Below are 13,727 nucleotides of genomic sequence, written 5' to 3' on the forward strand. Positions count from 1 at the left end.
GCTACACAATACAAATACACACATAAAACATGCAATCATACTCACTTGTTTCCTATTTCTTTAGCCCCTGTGTTTTGTGCGCTTCCACTGAATATTGCTCTAATATCCACCTGCCTCTACCGTCTTCCTCCTAGGCTTAATTTTGGAAGATATTGCTGTTCTGACCTTTCCATGTCAACATGCAACATGAGTGCAGCTGCAAGGTTTCGATCCTGGTCTAAGAGGCAGTCTGAAACTCACAGCAGTGGCAGCTTTGGTTTAATTTTGGCTGAAAGTGCTCAGTTTTTATTTTGTTTTAGCCACTGTGGATCTAGTATGCCATTTCATGGACAGTGAATTCTGCCTCTATTTTTTTTTTTCAATTTTCTTTGAATATTTTGAAATTCCTTGTCCATTGTGACGGTCCAAAATACAGCAAAGGACTTCCAGCTAAACCTGTCCTTCCTCACAGGCTCCTGTTAAGTGTAGCAGCACAGTGTGTTCCTGATGAAGTGTGCTTGATGAAAGAAAGTAATTTTACAATATCAGGCGTTTGCTTTTGTAATCTCGGTGGTGCTGGTCTTTTTCTTCAGAGCCTGAGAAATTACTTTCAGGAGAGCAATGTCTTGTCTGATGTTATCTCTGTATGTGTGTGCTTGTTTGTTGCATATACAAATCTGCTCATAAAGCACATTGTGGAGCTCTCTCATTCATGTGGCAACAGAAAACAAGTGAACACAAAAAGCAGGCCCTCACACAGTTTTACGATTGTTTTTAGTTAAAAGGAACGGTCTGCTATCGATATCTGAGCTCAGTGACTTGTTAAAAGTGCTGCTAGACTTCTATGCGAAATATGAAGCCTCATCAACATAGCTTAGCATCGAGACTAGAACTAGGAAAAGCAAATAATCCCCTGGCTCACAAGTAGGTGGTTTTAAGGCGGCACATCACTTCTTAAACAGTATGGATTAGACAAAGGAGGTGTAATATCCTAATTACTGAGCCATAGACGTGCCAATAAGAGGAGTTTGATAAGTAATTTAGGAGTAAGAGAAAAGGCTAAAATTATTCTGCCTATGGTCCAAATGCTGCATGCGATCTCTTTACGGTCAGTAAAAGGATATTGTGTTTTATAAATTAGTAAATTTCTGCCTATCTACAGTCGTTTTGAATTGCACCTCAGCTTTTTGTATACTGCTAGGATAAAGGGAAATAGGTGTACCTATTTATTGAAATAAATATGGTATCTAAGGCAAACACAGAGTTTGTACCTTTATTCTTCAACACAGGCTGAACTCTGTCAGGCAGCTTTCTTGACATTTCTTTAAGTAGTCTTCAGGAAAGGTTCTCCATGCATCTTGAAGGACATTCAAAGCACTTGTTTGGATGTTCCCATATGGAAAAGATATATATAAATCTTATAAAGTTTGTATCTGTCTTGTGTGAAACTTGTATGAAAAGCATACAAGAGTGAAAACAGATATAAGATCCCTTGAAAAATTATATAATGAAACTTGTATGTTTTGGATACTTACTAAAACAATATATGAAAGTAATGAGAAAGTGGCCACTTTCATGAGTAAATCATATAAGTTTTTACTATTTCTTTTCCATATGGGTTGGCTGCCTTTTGTTCTGTTGCCTGTCAAAATAATGTTGAGGTCCGTGCTCTGGGAGGGCTGATAGTGTTCCACAGGTATGCTTTTCATGCTGAAAGATGAAGCTGCTGTCAATCAGACACTCTTCAGACGGCTCAAATGAAAATCTGATGGTATTTGATTTCTGTGTTTATAATCCCCAACACCACTGGCTGAAATGTGTTAAGTACAAGGGCTGGGCAAGCATCCAATGTGCAAAGTACAATACTGTAAATTGGTATTTACAAGTTATCATTTTTTCGTATGCACATTTACCATCAGTAAATTATGTAGAGAGTAAAATAAAACTGACCCCTGTGGCCTTCTGCTAATGCAGAGTAGTGCAGATGGGTGAAAATACTAAATAGAAATTTCATTAGTTTTCCTGTGATGTTCGCACTGCGGATAGTCATAATTGATAGAGTAATTTGTCCATTAACTGCTAGGACACTTAGGACATAATTGCATTGGCTCAGGGCTTCAAGCTGATGTGAAATGCTATACAGTCTGCGGGAAAAGACTTCTCATAAAACATCAGGATATCGTTCAACGTGCTCCTTAATTCTCACCCACTGCCCACTCTGTGCTGCACATGTCAATGAGGCGAGGTGTCATGAATGTGTTTCTGCTTCCCTCCAGGGCCCGACAAGACCGGAAGAGCCGGAGTGACAGGATTGCAGAATGTCAGAACTGGCAGGACATTAACTCGGAGAATGCGATGAATGAAATTGAGCCGATCGAGTCGTCTCTCGAAGTTGTGGATGGACGAGAGAAGGTTCGTCAGGCCTCATTGCGATTGTTACTGGTTTTCTGTGGACAGACATGCTCTGCTTATAAATTGATTCTCTGGGGTAAAGGATTACAGAATATAATTACGGCCTAACCCATAAGAAGGCCTTTCTGTAAGTGGACCTATCTGTGACCTGTGATGTTTTTATGTAAGTGTCCCAAATTCTAAGCTCCATAACAAAATTTGTCAATCAAGAGCCATTTCCACAGTAGAAATATTTAGAACAGTCTTCCTCTGCAGACTTCCTGCAAGTTCTAGTTATAAACACATCCAGGCACACATGTACGCGTACCCACGCCTGCACATTTATAAACCACAGCTGTAAGAGGAAATTATACATACACACGCTCACGCTGCAAACGCCCTATTTTTTTCACTCACACCTGAGCGAGTTTGTGTGTCGTTGGTCTGTCAGCAGAAAACCTGATTTTTACACGACAGCAGATTGCACTTTCTTTTAAAATGTGCGTCTCCACGACATGAATTAAAGTCTCGTCCTCCTTTCCTCGCCTCGCAGAGAGTGAGCAGACTTCTGATTCGCAATGCCAGCGTGTCCGTCATGTACAAGTGTTCTGCTAAAAACAAAGTGGGCAAAGATGAGCGGCTTATCTACTTCTATGTAACCAGTGAGTATGTGTGGTTAGATATCTCTCAAACACAATGCGAAACAGGAGCACTCACAGAGCGCAACTCCCCCCAAAGGCCAAGGGCTATACTAAAACTTTGATATTCTTTGCTCATGTTAGCATTGGTAAGGTCATAATCGAGTGTGCTATATTATATTATATTTTGTGTCATTGTGAAGTCATATTATGTTGTATTGAAAAAAATACGGTTTTGAAGAGCTTAAACAAAGAATGATGACTATGTTGCTTCAAAGTTTGGAGAGGATTGAATGGAAACTAAAGCTTTTTTCCTTATTTTTGTGACCCTGACCTTTGACCTTGAAGTATTACATACTAAAATTGTGTATTTTATTATCTTTAGTATATGATTGGAGCATTTTTGGCTTCTATAAGCTATAAAAACTCGAGCTTTAAGACATATTCATCCAGTGTGTGATTCTGCAAAACTTTATAGCGTCATTGTGACATCATAGGGTGTCATATTGAAAAGACAAAAAGTGTGTTGCACAGATCTATCATATGATATATTACTTGACATGGTTTCTTTAAATGTTTTTCAAGATAAACTTTGACCTTGAGCACTAACAATGAAGGTCAAGGTCAAATGCTTAGCCAACCCAAGCGCTCATGTCCCCCGAGGCCTAGTATATTGTTCTGAAGCTTGAAGACGATCCATAAAGAAGACAAACAAACAAACTGCCTTTCCTCAGCTGGGAGAAAAAAATAGGAGCTTGGTTGGTTTTAAAGCCAAAGGTTGATCAATGATGATCCAAGTTTTGCTGCACTCTATTACAATAAAGCTGAGCAGAGTTTGTGGTGGAAAATTAGATTTGAAAAATTAATTACCTCGAAAAATAAAAAAGGTGGAAAGATTTTCAAATTGATTTCCCGGGCACAAGAGCCAACGGGTCATTCTGTTCTGTCACAGGACTCAGTCAGCTCTGATCCTCTGCAGGAATAACAAAGCTACTCAATGTATGATAAGCCTACACAGAATGCGCGCTGCAGTATGTAGTATGATCTGTGCTCAAATGTTCCAGTAATCCAATAAAAAACAAAAAGCATGTCTGATTTCAATTTGGCACATCAAGGTTGCTGCGCCGCTTCCAGCACCCCAGCTAAGCTTGGATTGCGCTCTGGAAGTCACGGTCTGACCACTTGCAGGTGCCCGTTTGCAGCGTGTGCTGGATCACATCCAGCGAGTCAAAATGACAACACTTCAACTCGAATTCCCCTTTGAGAACATGAGACGCAGGGGAGCAAATGGGGGTGGATGGTGAGCTGCAGTTTTGTTTGTGGGGACAAAAGAGCTCCATGATGGCACATGCCACAGTAGAACTTTCTGTCCAATTCTGGCCCAACTCTGGAGGAGGAGTATAGGGTACACTCCCCACAAAAAAGCCAGGGGGAAGGGTTTCTGGCTGCACACATGACTTAATGTGCCTTCTTTTGACTTGGGCACTGCTCACTTTAAAAGTGATGATCTTCCATGTGAAAGTTGGTTTGGTTTGACGCAGCAGGCTATGTTCGGGCTGAAATCGCTGGCATCCGTGCACCGGTGGCCAGAACAGGACATCAGGGCGCAACCAAAAAAAAAAAAAGTAGAGCTCCTTTGTGATAGCAGCCCAACTCAAAACACTCAAAGCAACTTGTGGGGTTGTTATTTTAGAACTATTAGAAGTCTGTGCCCAACACCCTGTTGCCTCTTTACGCTTCCATGCCAAAGAAATAGTCCTTGTGAAAATAACTCACACTGAGGTTGGCCTGCCATTAAGGGCCTAGTGGCAGTGTAACAAGGCCTAATGTTGCTGCAGAATTTCTTAATCCTGTGAGCAAGCACAAACAAAACTTCTCTTTCATTTTTGCTGGGATCCTCATAACAAGGCCGTCCTACATGCATTTGTTGGTTTATATTTTATATAAATGGCATTTTTTGAGGAGTATTTATTGATGTGTAATTCAAAGCCTTTCTGTGTAAGGGTAACATACCAGCCTGCCTGTTCTTCTCTCATCTTTAAAGCCATCCCCGAGGGCTTCAATGTAGATGTCCAGCAGTCTGAGTATCCCCTGGAGCAGGAGAAAGTGTCTCTCCTTTGCAGTGCTGATAATTACACCTATGAGCAGCTCCACTGGTACCGTCTTGACCCTCGGGCCCTGCAGGACGAGGAGGGTAAGCCCCAGGAGCTGGACTGCAAGAGCGTGCACCTATATGCTGAGGCTCTCCGTGGTGGGCTCTCCTTCCAGGAGCCCTCCAACAGCTGGGTCTTGGACTTCACTATTAACTCCATCCAGCTGCAGGATGAAGGGCATTACGTATGTGAGGCTCAGAGCAGACGCAGTGGGGAGAAACAGTGCCTTTTCAGATACATCTCTGTCAAAGGTGAGCAATAAGGGGGAATTAAAGCTCCAGACACAGAGATGCAAACACACACACCGCTGAATGCAGAAAGCAGAGTCACTCTAACTCCAGCGCACTAGGCTGCACCACTAATTATAGAGAAAAACTCAACCCTTGGCAGTGGCAACACACATGGGTCGCAGCGGAACTGGCGCTGAGATGCTAGAGGCTTAAAAATACCCACACTCAAAAGATCCCACGCAGCTCGATACCCACATCCACACATAATGGAGAAAATACTTGATGCCTGCACAGCATCAATATGTAGGGACATGAAAACAGAGCTGAGATGCAGCAGGGCTGAAAAGCACAAACAAATTCCTGCCTCGCTCGTGCTGTTTGCTGTGTAAGCTTGCGTCAGTGCCTGGAGGACATATGTACGCTTTAATGGGATCTTCTTCCTTTTGCCCTGATTTTCAAACCCACAAGAGTGCATCTTGTACATTTGCCCTCTTTGAGTTGATATAGTGTCGATATAGTGAAATAATTTTGATTTCACCTTCTCCATTGCTGATCTGTCTCTGGCTTTTGCTCTCCCTTCTCTCTCCCATCGCAGCCCTGGAGGCACCACGCTATAAGCGCAGCCTCACCAACCAAACAGTGAATGTGACCGAGTCTCTCACGATGGAGTGCGACGTGGAGGGCAGACCTCTGCCCCGATTCTTCTGGTTCAAAGACAACCAGCCTCTCCACCAAATGTCAGGTGCATGAATAAATCACAGCAGCTCATACACGTGTTTGTAGGACGGGGCTTTCGCATTCACACACGCACGCCGACAAGAAGTCAGAAAGCCTGCCCCTGTGAGGCTTTATTTGATGGGACTCGTATTATCCACTTTACATCCCAGTAGGCTTTGTTAATGTTTACACAGATACATCGACTCAGTGTGATCAAATGTCAGTCCAGCTATTCAGGTAAACTTCTTGTATGTTTAATGTTGTGCTTTATTTTCTGTCTTTTCTGCCTCTGAATGATTGATAGGCGCAAAAATAGCTGAAATCTATAGCTATAATACTGTAGTGCAGTTTTCCAAGTGGAAACATAAGTAGCTCTTTTTGTGAGTGACAGCCTCGGATTGTTTTTTCTCAGTGTGTGCGATTGCTTTTGACATTACCCTCTCATGTTTTTGCAAGCCTGGTCAACAACATGCTAATAACGTTGCCGTCACACATTCTCTCCAGCAAGCCTGCACTCTTGGAACAATATTTTTCCTCATGTAAATTGTGCCTCGGTGTAGGATTTCTTCTACACTTTCTTCCTGGTCAGCACAGTCAGTGCAAACACGATGCACTGCAGGTTGCTGTGTGTGCACAACAAAGTGTTTTTCAGTGGTATTCAGTCATTTTTGGCACAACCGGCTGCAACTTTATCACGGCCCCCTTGTCGAGTCTGTGACATTGCCATTTCTCAAGATTACACCGTTGTCTTCTTGGAAAAATTCACCTCCTGCGAGTGTTCAGATTTAGGAGATTAGTCAAATGCAGATCAAGCATTCCACTGTCATGGATAAATGGTCTTTGGGATTAGATTGCAGTGTTTTTGCTAAACATTGGACCACTTCAGAATGTTTTTGTCCTAGCTATCAATCCAGAAACCAAATAAAAAGGAAAGGTCTGGTTCTAGGATACCATTGCTTTCCTTTACAAGCGCACATCAATCCCACACACTCACACTGTGGAACAAGTGGGTCAAATAGAACTTGTATCAGGAGTTCCTGTCATGATGTTTTTGCTGTAGAGCTCCTCACACATCCACACACACCCACACACATAAAACCCTCTCAGGCCGACACAGCTCATTAGCTTTTTAGTCTCTTCTTAATATCTGAAGGTGATGAGCCTGTAGGGTGGGTCAATGCAAGTCTGAATAACAGCTGATGCCCTGGGATCACTCAGAGGGGACTGTTTGGGGTGCGCGGCGGGATGATGGAATAATAAATGAATGCTACAAATGGAGGTCCAGAGGTGTGACAAGAATTCAAAAAGGCGCTGTGGAAAATGGTGCTGAATTCACAATGCGAAAGGGTGAAAAAGTGGCACTAAAGTCACAGCACACAGCACAGGCTTCGAATATGGGTTTGACTGCGTGTCACTAACAAGTCCCCCCCATCTCCACCCCATCCCCCGGTGCCTCCTTCGCAGGGATCCAGCTGCAGGATTCAAACCGCACGCTGAGTATCCAGCGGGTCAGAGAGGAGGACGCCGGTCTTTACACCTGCACCGCCTGCAACCAGCGCGGTTGTGTCAACTCCTCAGCCGCCGTCAGCGTCATCGGTGAGACAGCCGCACGCACACACAGTCACAGAGACACCTGAATCTATTCACCATACGCTCTCCCGGCTCTCTCCGTGTGCTTTTTCGAGTGCACTCAGGCCTGAAATCGCAGTTGTCCTTGAGCTCACATCTTCACCTCTCACACTCTCACCGTAACTCTAGTTTTTGTGCTTTTGTTATGTGCGGCTCTCAAATCATAGTCATCAGCCAGTGAAACACTGTGTTTTCTCATTCAGCTGGTGAATGAGTTTGCTGGAAGAGGTTTTATGGCCAATGGCTGAAAGTCAGCCCAGCACATTTATTTAACTCTAACGATTTTATTTAAGGAGTTTACTAGAAAGCTGTGGGGCAAATACTTTGTAATTTAGTGCCCCCTATAGTTGGTAAAAGACCAGTCCATGTGACAGGGCTGAGTAATTTTCAGCAGTGTGTGTGTGTGTGTGTTTTTAAACCCTTTGCATCTAACACTGACTTTCTTCCTTTCTTTCTTTCCGATAAGGATCAAGTGACCGGGCCAACGTGGAGATTGTAATTCTTATCGGGACTGGAGTCATCGCCGTTTTCTTCTGGGCCTTGCTCATTCTCATCTTCTGCAATGTGAAGCGGGTCAGAGGGCGCCACTTATCACTGTGTCTGAGTTTGTGTCTGTGTGTGTTTCGAGAGGAGCCGACAGGCTGTGACGGAGGCACTTTGACCCCTGACTCCTGTTTTGTCTATCTTTGAGTACAATCTGTTTGTTAGAGATAAGTCTGTCATTTACATCCAGAGACAGTTAGTGATATTTTCTAGGAGCGCATAGAGCGAATCATTTGCTGCTGTTAGCAACAGCAGCAAACGTGGTCATAATGAGAATCCATTTGCTCTTTATTTGCACACTTGGTAGGGTGAGTCTCTCTTTTAATTAGAGATGGCTTTCCTTTTTTTTCTCTCCGTCTTGCAGCGTCTCATTGTTTGTCTCTCCACCTTTCGTCTGTCTCTAGCTCTGCTCCTCTATGCTCCATTTTTCTCAAATACCTTTCTAATGATGTGTATTATGGTCAGACATCTCCAATTTAGTCTTGTCTGTCCAGAGCACATTGTTCCAAATGCAACCTTTCAAACCTAAACCTAACTTTTCAAACCTAAGCTGTGCTGCCATGTTGGTTTTATAGAGAGATGAGGGTTTTCTACTTAACTGTAACATTTAATCTCCTCACTGAGGCCTATAGAGTCTTTGGTGTAGCTCTTGGGTTTTTTTGCAGCCTCTCAGAGTATTGCACGATCTAACACTGGGGTGGATGTGCTAAGGTGCCCAATCCTGGGAAGATTGTCATTATGTTAACACACACCTGAATTCTCCAGACCAACAAACTTCTGCTTTTACAAGGTGCTCACTGATGTGCCGATGCACTTAACTTGCTGATAATCAGTTACTCGAGTACATTTGATTTCAGCTGTGGTTCAGGTGGTAGACTGGGTCCTCAATCAATAGGTAGGTGGGTGGATTGATTGATCATCCAGTCTGTCGAAGTATCCTTGGGCAAAGTACTGAATCTCACACTCAAATGCATACATTTGAGTGTGAGTGTGTGTTTGAATGTTAGATAAAATTGCTTAGGCATGAAATTTAGTGCTTTATGAATGTGTATGACTGGGTGAAGGCATTATAGAAGTACCAGTCCATTTTACCATTAGCAGCACTTGTCTACCTCTTAATTCATGTGGAAGCAAAAAGGATGCACTTAGTTGTTTACTCTTTGCTTCTGCATTAGTGGTTCGATTTTTGTTAAATAAATAATGACGCAGTGTCACCTGTCAGGTGTAAATGTTCATCTCAGATTGTATTTGCCTAATGTTATGACCTGCTAAAGACCAAATAATTTTTTTTATGATGTCCTGTTATATAAAACCTTAAAATTGAAGAAGGCTGTACTTTGTACAGGACATATTTGACATATTTTATTTGGATCAGCACTTTTAATAGTAACAATTGAACAGAATACTTTAAGGTCTTCATCTTAGCTAGTTAGATTGCATTGCAACTTAACTGCAACCGTAGCATCACACTAACACTAACAAATGCCAGGTCATGACAGGAGGCTATAAAACATATGTAAACACAACATGAACATACCACATGTAACTACAGTAATAGGCAGTAAACAAAGGTGTTGCTCTCACTCCTGAATAGAAAAGAAGCTCAGTTAATGACATCAGCAACACCCGTGTTTACCTTCTGTTTCAAGTCAACATGGCTGCTGTTGCATGTTGGGCTTTGAAGGCTGCCAAACAAACAAACAAACAAAAAAAAAAAACAGGTGTCCTTTAACTAAATACACATCCAGAGACAAACACAGAGCACAAAAGCATTTACTTTTTAAAAGTGTGCTTTTAATGCTTTGTACACAGCACCGCAAATGCACACGGCCTGTGCTTAAGCCACCAGACCAACATTCACTCCCTAAAAGTGCATTACTAATGTCACTTTGCATGCTAAGTAGCTACTAAGCTTATCAGCTGCAGCATTTAGTTAGTGATGAGGTCATGAAGACTCCTGCTAACAATGCCTCATCCTTCGGTGGCTTTCAGTGGCTGCTGTCAGTCAAGCGCAGATGGGCCACTTTATTTAATATTTCAATACAAATCATTTTCTTTGCTTTCAGCAATAAAAGAAAAACACTAAATGTGCTTTAAAAGAGCATGCTGACATATTTCTAACTCTAATAAGAGCATGACTAAAGGTAATTTCACTCGTTTGCAGTATACCATCGACCTTTCCTTCTTTCTGTCCTCGTGTTATTTACGTTTCACATTTGCGCTGCGTGTCCAAGCGCTTCCTTTCCAAGATTCCCTGTTATTCAGCCCACCTCTCGTCTCACCTTGAACTTCAGGTTAACCCAGCAGACATAAAGACAGGTTATCTGTCAATCATTATGGACCCGGGGGAGGTGCCACTGGATGAGCAGTGCGAATACCTGCCCTACGACTCATCGCAGTGGGAGATCTCCAGAGACAGACTCCGGCTAGGTGGGTAACAAGGAACAGTGAGAAAAAAGGGATGGTTGCTAAAGTAGCATAGGAGCCTGAGGTATGTGTGAGGACATGAGCAGGAGTGGATGAGAGGCAAATAGATGGGTGAAACTGAATTACTTTTCCATTTCCACAATCCATAATGGCATGATTCTGGATTGCTGCCAACTGGATAGAGCGCTGCCAGCAATAGTGCTAATGTTAAATATGTGCTCATTCCCAGAACAGCTTTTTAAAAATGCCCAGAAGAAAAGCATCTGTTCCACGACAGCAACTTATGGGAGCATGTTGTCTAATGTCCCGTTGCTCCTCCTTGTCTCCATGGATGCCATCTGCAATTTTTTTCCCATTGCAGATGGAACTGTTTATGTATTCCAGTGAGGCTAAAATCAAGCACGCATCAGTCAATAAGCATGAATATCTTGTTGATTTTCTGCTCTTTCTCTTGACACAGGAAAAGTTTTAGGGCACGGTGCCTTTGGAAAAGTAATTGAAGCATCAATCTACGGCATTAGCAAGAGCAAAGGTTTGGACACGGTGGCTGTCAAGATGCTGAAGGGTGAGATTTGGCTTTGTGTGTTTATGTTCTTGGAAGGTTACCCAAAGTGAAGCAAATGCTAAACAGATTTGATGCAGTCAGAGTAATCAAAGTTAGGAGAAATTGCAGTGCAGTGCAGCCCACGCAGTTCATGTTTGTACAAGATATGCACACGTCAAAATACACAATGTGATGTGTTTTATTTGGAACATTTCACTTTGTATTGCAGACGGAGCCACGGCCAGTGAACACAAAGCCTTGATGTCAGAGTTAAAGATACTGATTCACATTGGCAACCATCTGAATGTAGTAAACCTCCTGGGAGCCTGCACCAAACCAAATGGTGAGGCCAAAGAATTACATGGATTATGTTTGCAAAATCCTATTTTTAGAATGTAATAAGTGGTATTAGTAATATTAGTACAAGTGTTTAGAAACCACATTGATTGAACTTCAAAGTAGCAGACCATATAGAGTGACAGTTCCAAATCTGCTTTGGCATTAACATCAGCACAAATACTGTGTACCAATAGCTTCGTAGCTTGGGTTTCCATGGCCGAAGAGCACCTGTAGGTGTAATCTGGAGGTGGCCCAGTACTCGTGTCCATATAGTGTATTAAATACATTTGCACACAGTCACCTAACAAGATAAATGAAGGTGGGATTGTTTTGGTAATGTTGTCACTGTTTCAGCCTTTGATCATCTATTTTCCTCTGTCAGTATTTTTGGGAAAGCTTCATGTTCCGGCTCTGCTCTTTTGTCCTGTTCAGTGTAAAAGTCCTTACATCATTTTGTCCACCCCCCTTTCCCTTATAGCCTGTAACCAAATGAGAGGTAAAACAGATGCCTTCATTCTTTTCCCTTTCACCCATGCATGATTTTGACCTATAGAGAATATTTTTGAGTCACGGACATCTGAAAGTGTTTATCCTAAACAAAAAGCAGCCAGGCAGCTAATCTCAGGCGGGAAATGGTCCAGCTCAAGCTGCAGCGTCTCTATTTCAGATACGGTGCGAGAAAAGACAAAAAAAGAGCTTGTAGACGAGCAGTGAACATGTGCTGAAACATTTGAAACATCTCTGTTACCAGGCCCGCTGATGGTGATTGTGGAATACTGCAAGTATGGGAATCTCTCCAACTTCCTACGAGCCAAGAGAGAGTTCTTCCTCCCTTACAGGGTAACACAGCGCTGCAGAACTCAAGCAATTTATTCAAGCACTTTCACATTTGTTCTCTGATGGCAGCTCAAAGCTCAGAAAGACTATCTGTAATCATGTTTTCATTTTAACCTTTTAGTCTGTCTCATTTTTCTACCTCTGCTTTGTCCCCTTTATGTAGTTTCTGTTCACAAACTCAGTTATCTGCCATGTTCTGTAAGTCTTAAGCCCGATATTGATTTTTGAGATGATTCATTGAAACGCTTCCCCACTTAGGATCGCTCTCCAAAAACCCAGAGCCAGGTGAGGCGGATGATTGAAGCGGGTCAGATTGCCCAGAGGACTCGTCAACCGCCCTCTCCATCCTCCTCCCCGCTCACCGCTTCTCAGAGTCCATCATCCAATACGTCCAGTCAGACTCCCGCTGTAGAGAAAAGTGAGTCATTTTATGTGATTGAACTCCTCATCCCGCACCGCGCTGTTTTCTTTTCTCGCCGTGACTGCCCTCATCCTCTCCTTCTCTCTCTCCAGTGGAGGACTTGTGGAAAACTCCTCTGACGATAGAAGATTTGATTTGCTACAGTTTCCAGGTGGCTCGTGGGATGGAGTTCCTGGCTTCCAGAAAGGTTAATTCTCAGCATTACAGTGTGGACAATTAATGATTAAGCTGTGATGAATTGTCACCGGAGGTTAGCTTCAGAGGCAGCGGCTTGTAGTTTGGGGCATTTATGAGGGGTCCACAGTGGCTCAGGTGGTAGAGCAGGGTCAACCGCTAATGCTTGGCATCTCCGATCCCTTGGCTCAGAGTGTCATGTTCTGCCATGCTTCCTGTGACAGCTCCACTGGCATAGAGTATGCATCTGAATGGGTAATTGAGCGGTTAAGTGTTTTGTGCACTAAGGTGGAAGGACACTATGTGAGTGCATTTCATTTACCATCAACTTTTCAGTCCTTTGTGCCTAACAATGATCCCCAGTTTAAAACTAGCAGAAGAATATGGATGTTTTTGCATTGATGCCACAGTGCAATACACAAATTAAATTAGAAAGATTTTTAATGAAGAAAAAAAAAAAAAAAGGTTTAACATTGGCATTTTGAATTGATTGCAGTTACGATATTAGTGGTTTTCTCAGTCCAACATACAACAACTCAGACCAACTGTGATGAAAGCACAAATTACCATTTCAGAGTCAATAACAGAAAGAAATTTATTAATTAAAAAGAAAAAAGTTGTCTTTAACAGCTGATATAATCTGGAAATCAAACTTAAGAAAAGAAACAGAAATAACACTGATTCTTTTCCTGAGGTTTAAAATAT

At 42.5% G+C, this 13,727-nt stretch overlaps 1 protein-coding gene across 1 annotated transcript in view; it reads left to right on the forward strand.

Moving 5' to 3' along the window:
* Positions 1-13,727, forward strand: part of flt4 (fms related receptor tyrosine kinase 4) — a 47,170-nt gene that overhangs the window by 27,916 nt on the left and 5,527 nt on the right. The window contains exons 11-22 of the mRNA XM_085476169.1: positions 2,256-2,391; positions 2,924-3,032; positions 5,053-5,412; positions 5,987-6,133; positions 7,573-7,704; positions 8,204-8,310; positions 10,575-10,710; positions 11,168-11,272; positions 11,481-11,594; positions 12,342-12,430; positions 12,686-12,845; positions 12,941-13,035. Of these exons, the coding sequence (XP_085332295.1) occupies positions 2,256-2,391; positions 2,924-3,032; positions 5,053-5,412; positions 5,987-6,133; positions 7,573-7,704; positions 8,204-8,310; positions 10,575-10,710; positions 11,168-11,272; positions 11,481-11,594; positions 12,342-12,430; positions 12,686-12,845; positions 12,941-13,035 (1,690 nt within the window). The remainder of the gene's footprint in view (positions 1-2,255; positions 2,392-2,923; positions 3,033-5,052; positions 5,413-5,986; positions 6,134-7,572; positions 7,705-8,203; positions 8,311-10,574; positions 10,711-11,167; positions 11,273-11,480; positions 11,595-12,341; positions 12,431-12,685; positions 12,846-12,940; positions 13,036-13,727) is intronic.

Source organism: Copadichromis virginalis, linkage group LG2 (assembly GCF_057382275.1).
Source record: "Copadichromis virginalis isolate Kocher_CV1m ecotype Utaka linkage group LG2, C_Virginalis_male_GT1.1, whole genome shotgun sequence".
NCBI lineage: Eukaryota > Metazoa > Chordata > Actinopteri > Cichliformes > Cichlidae > Copadichromis > Copadichromis virginalis.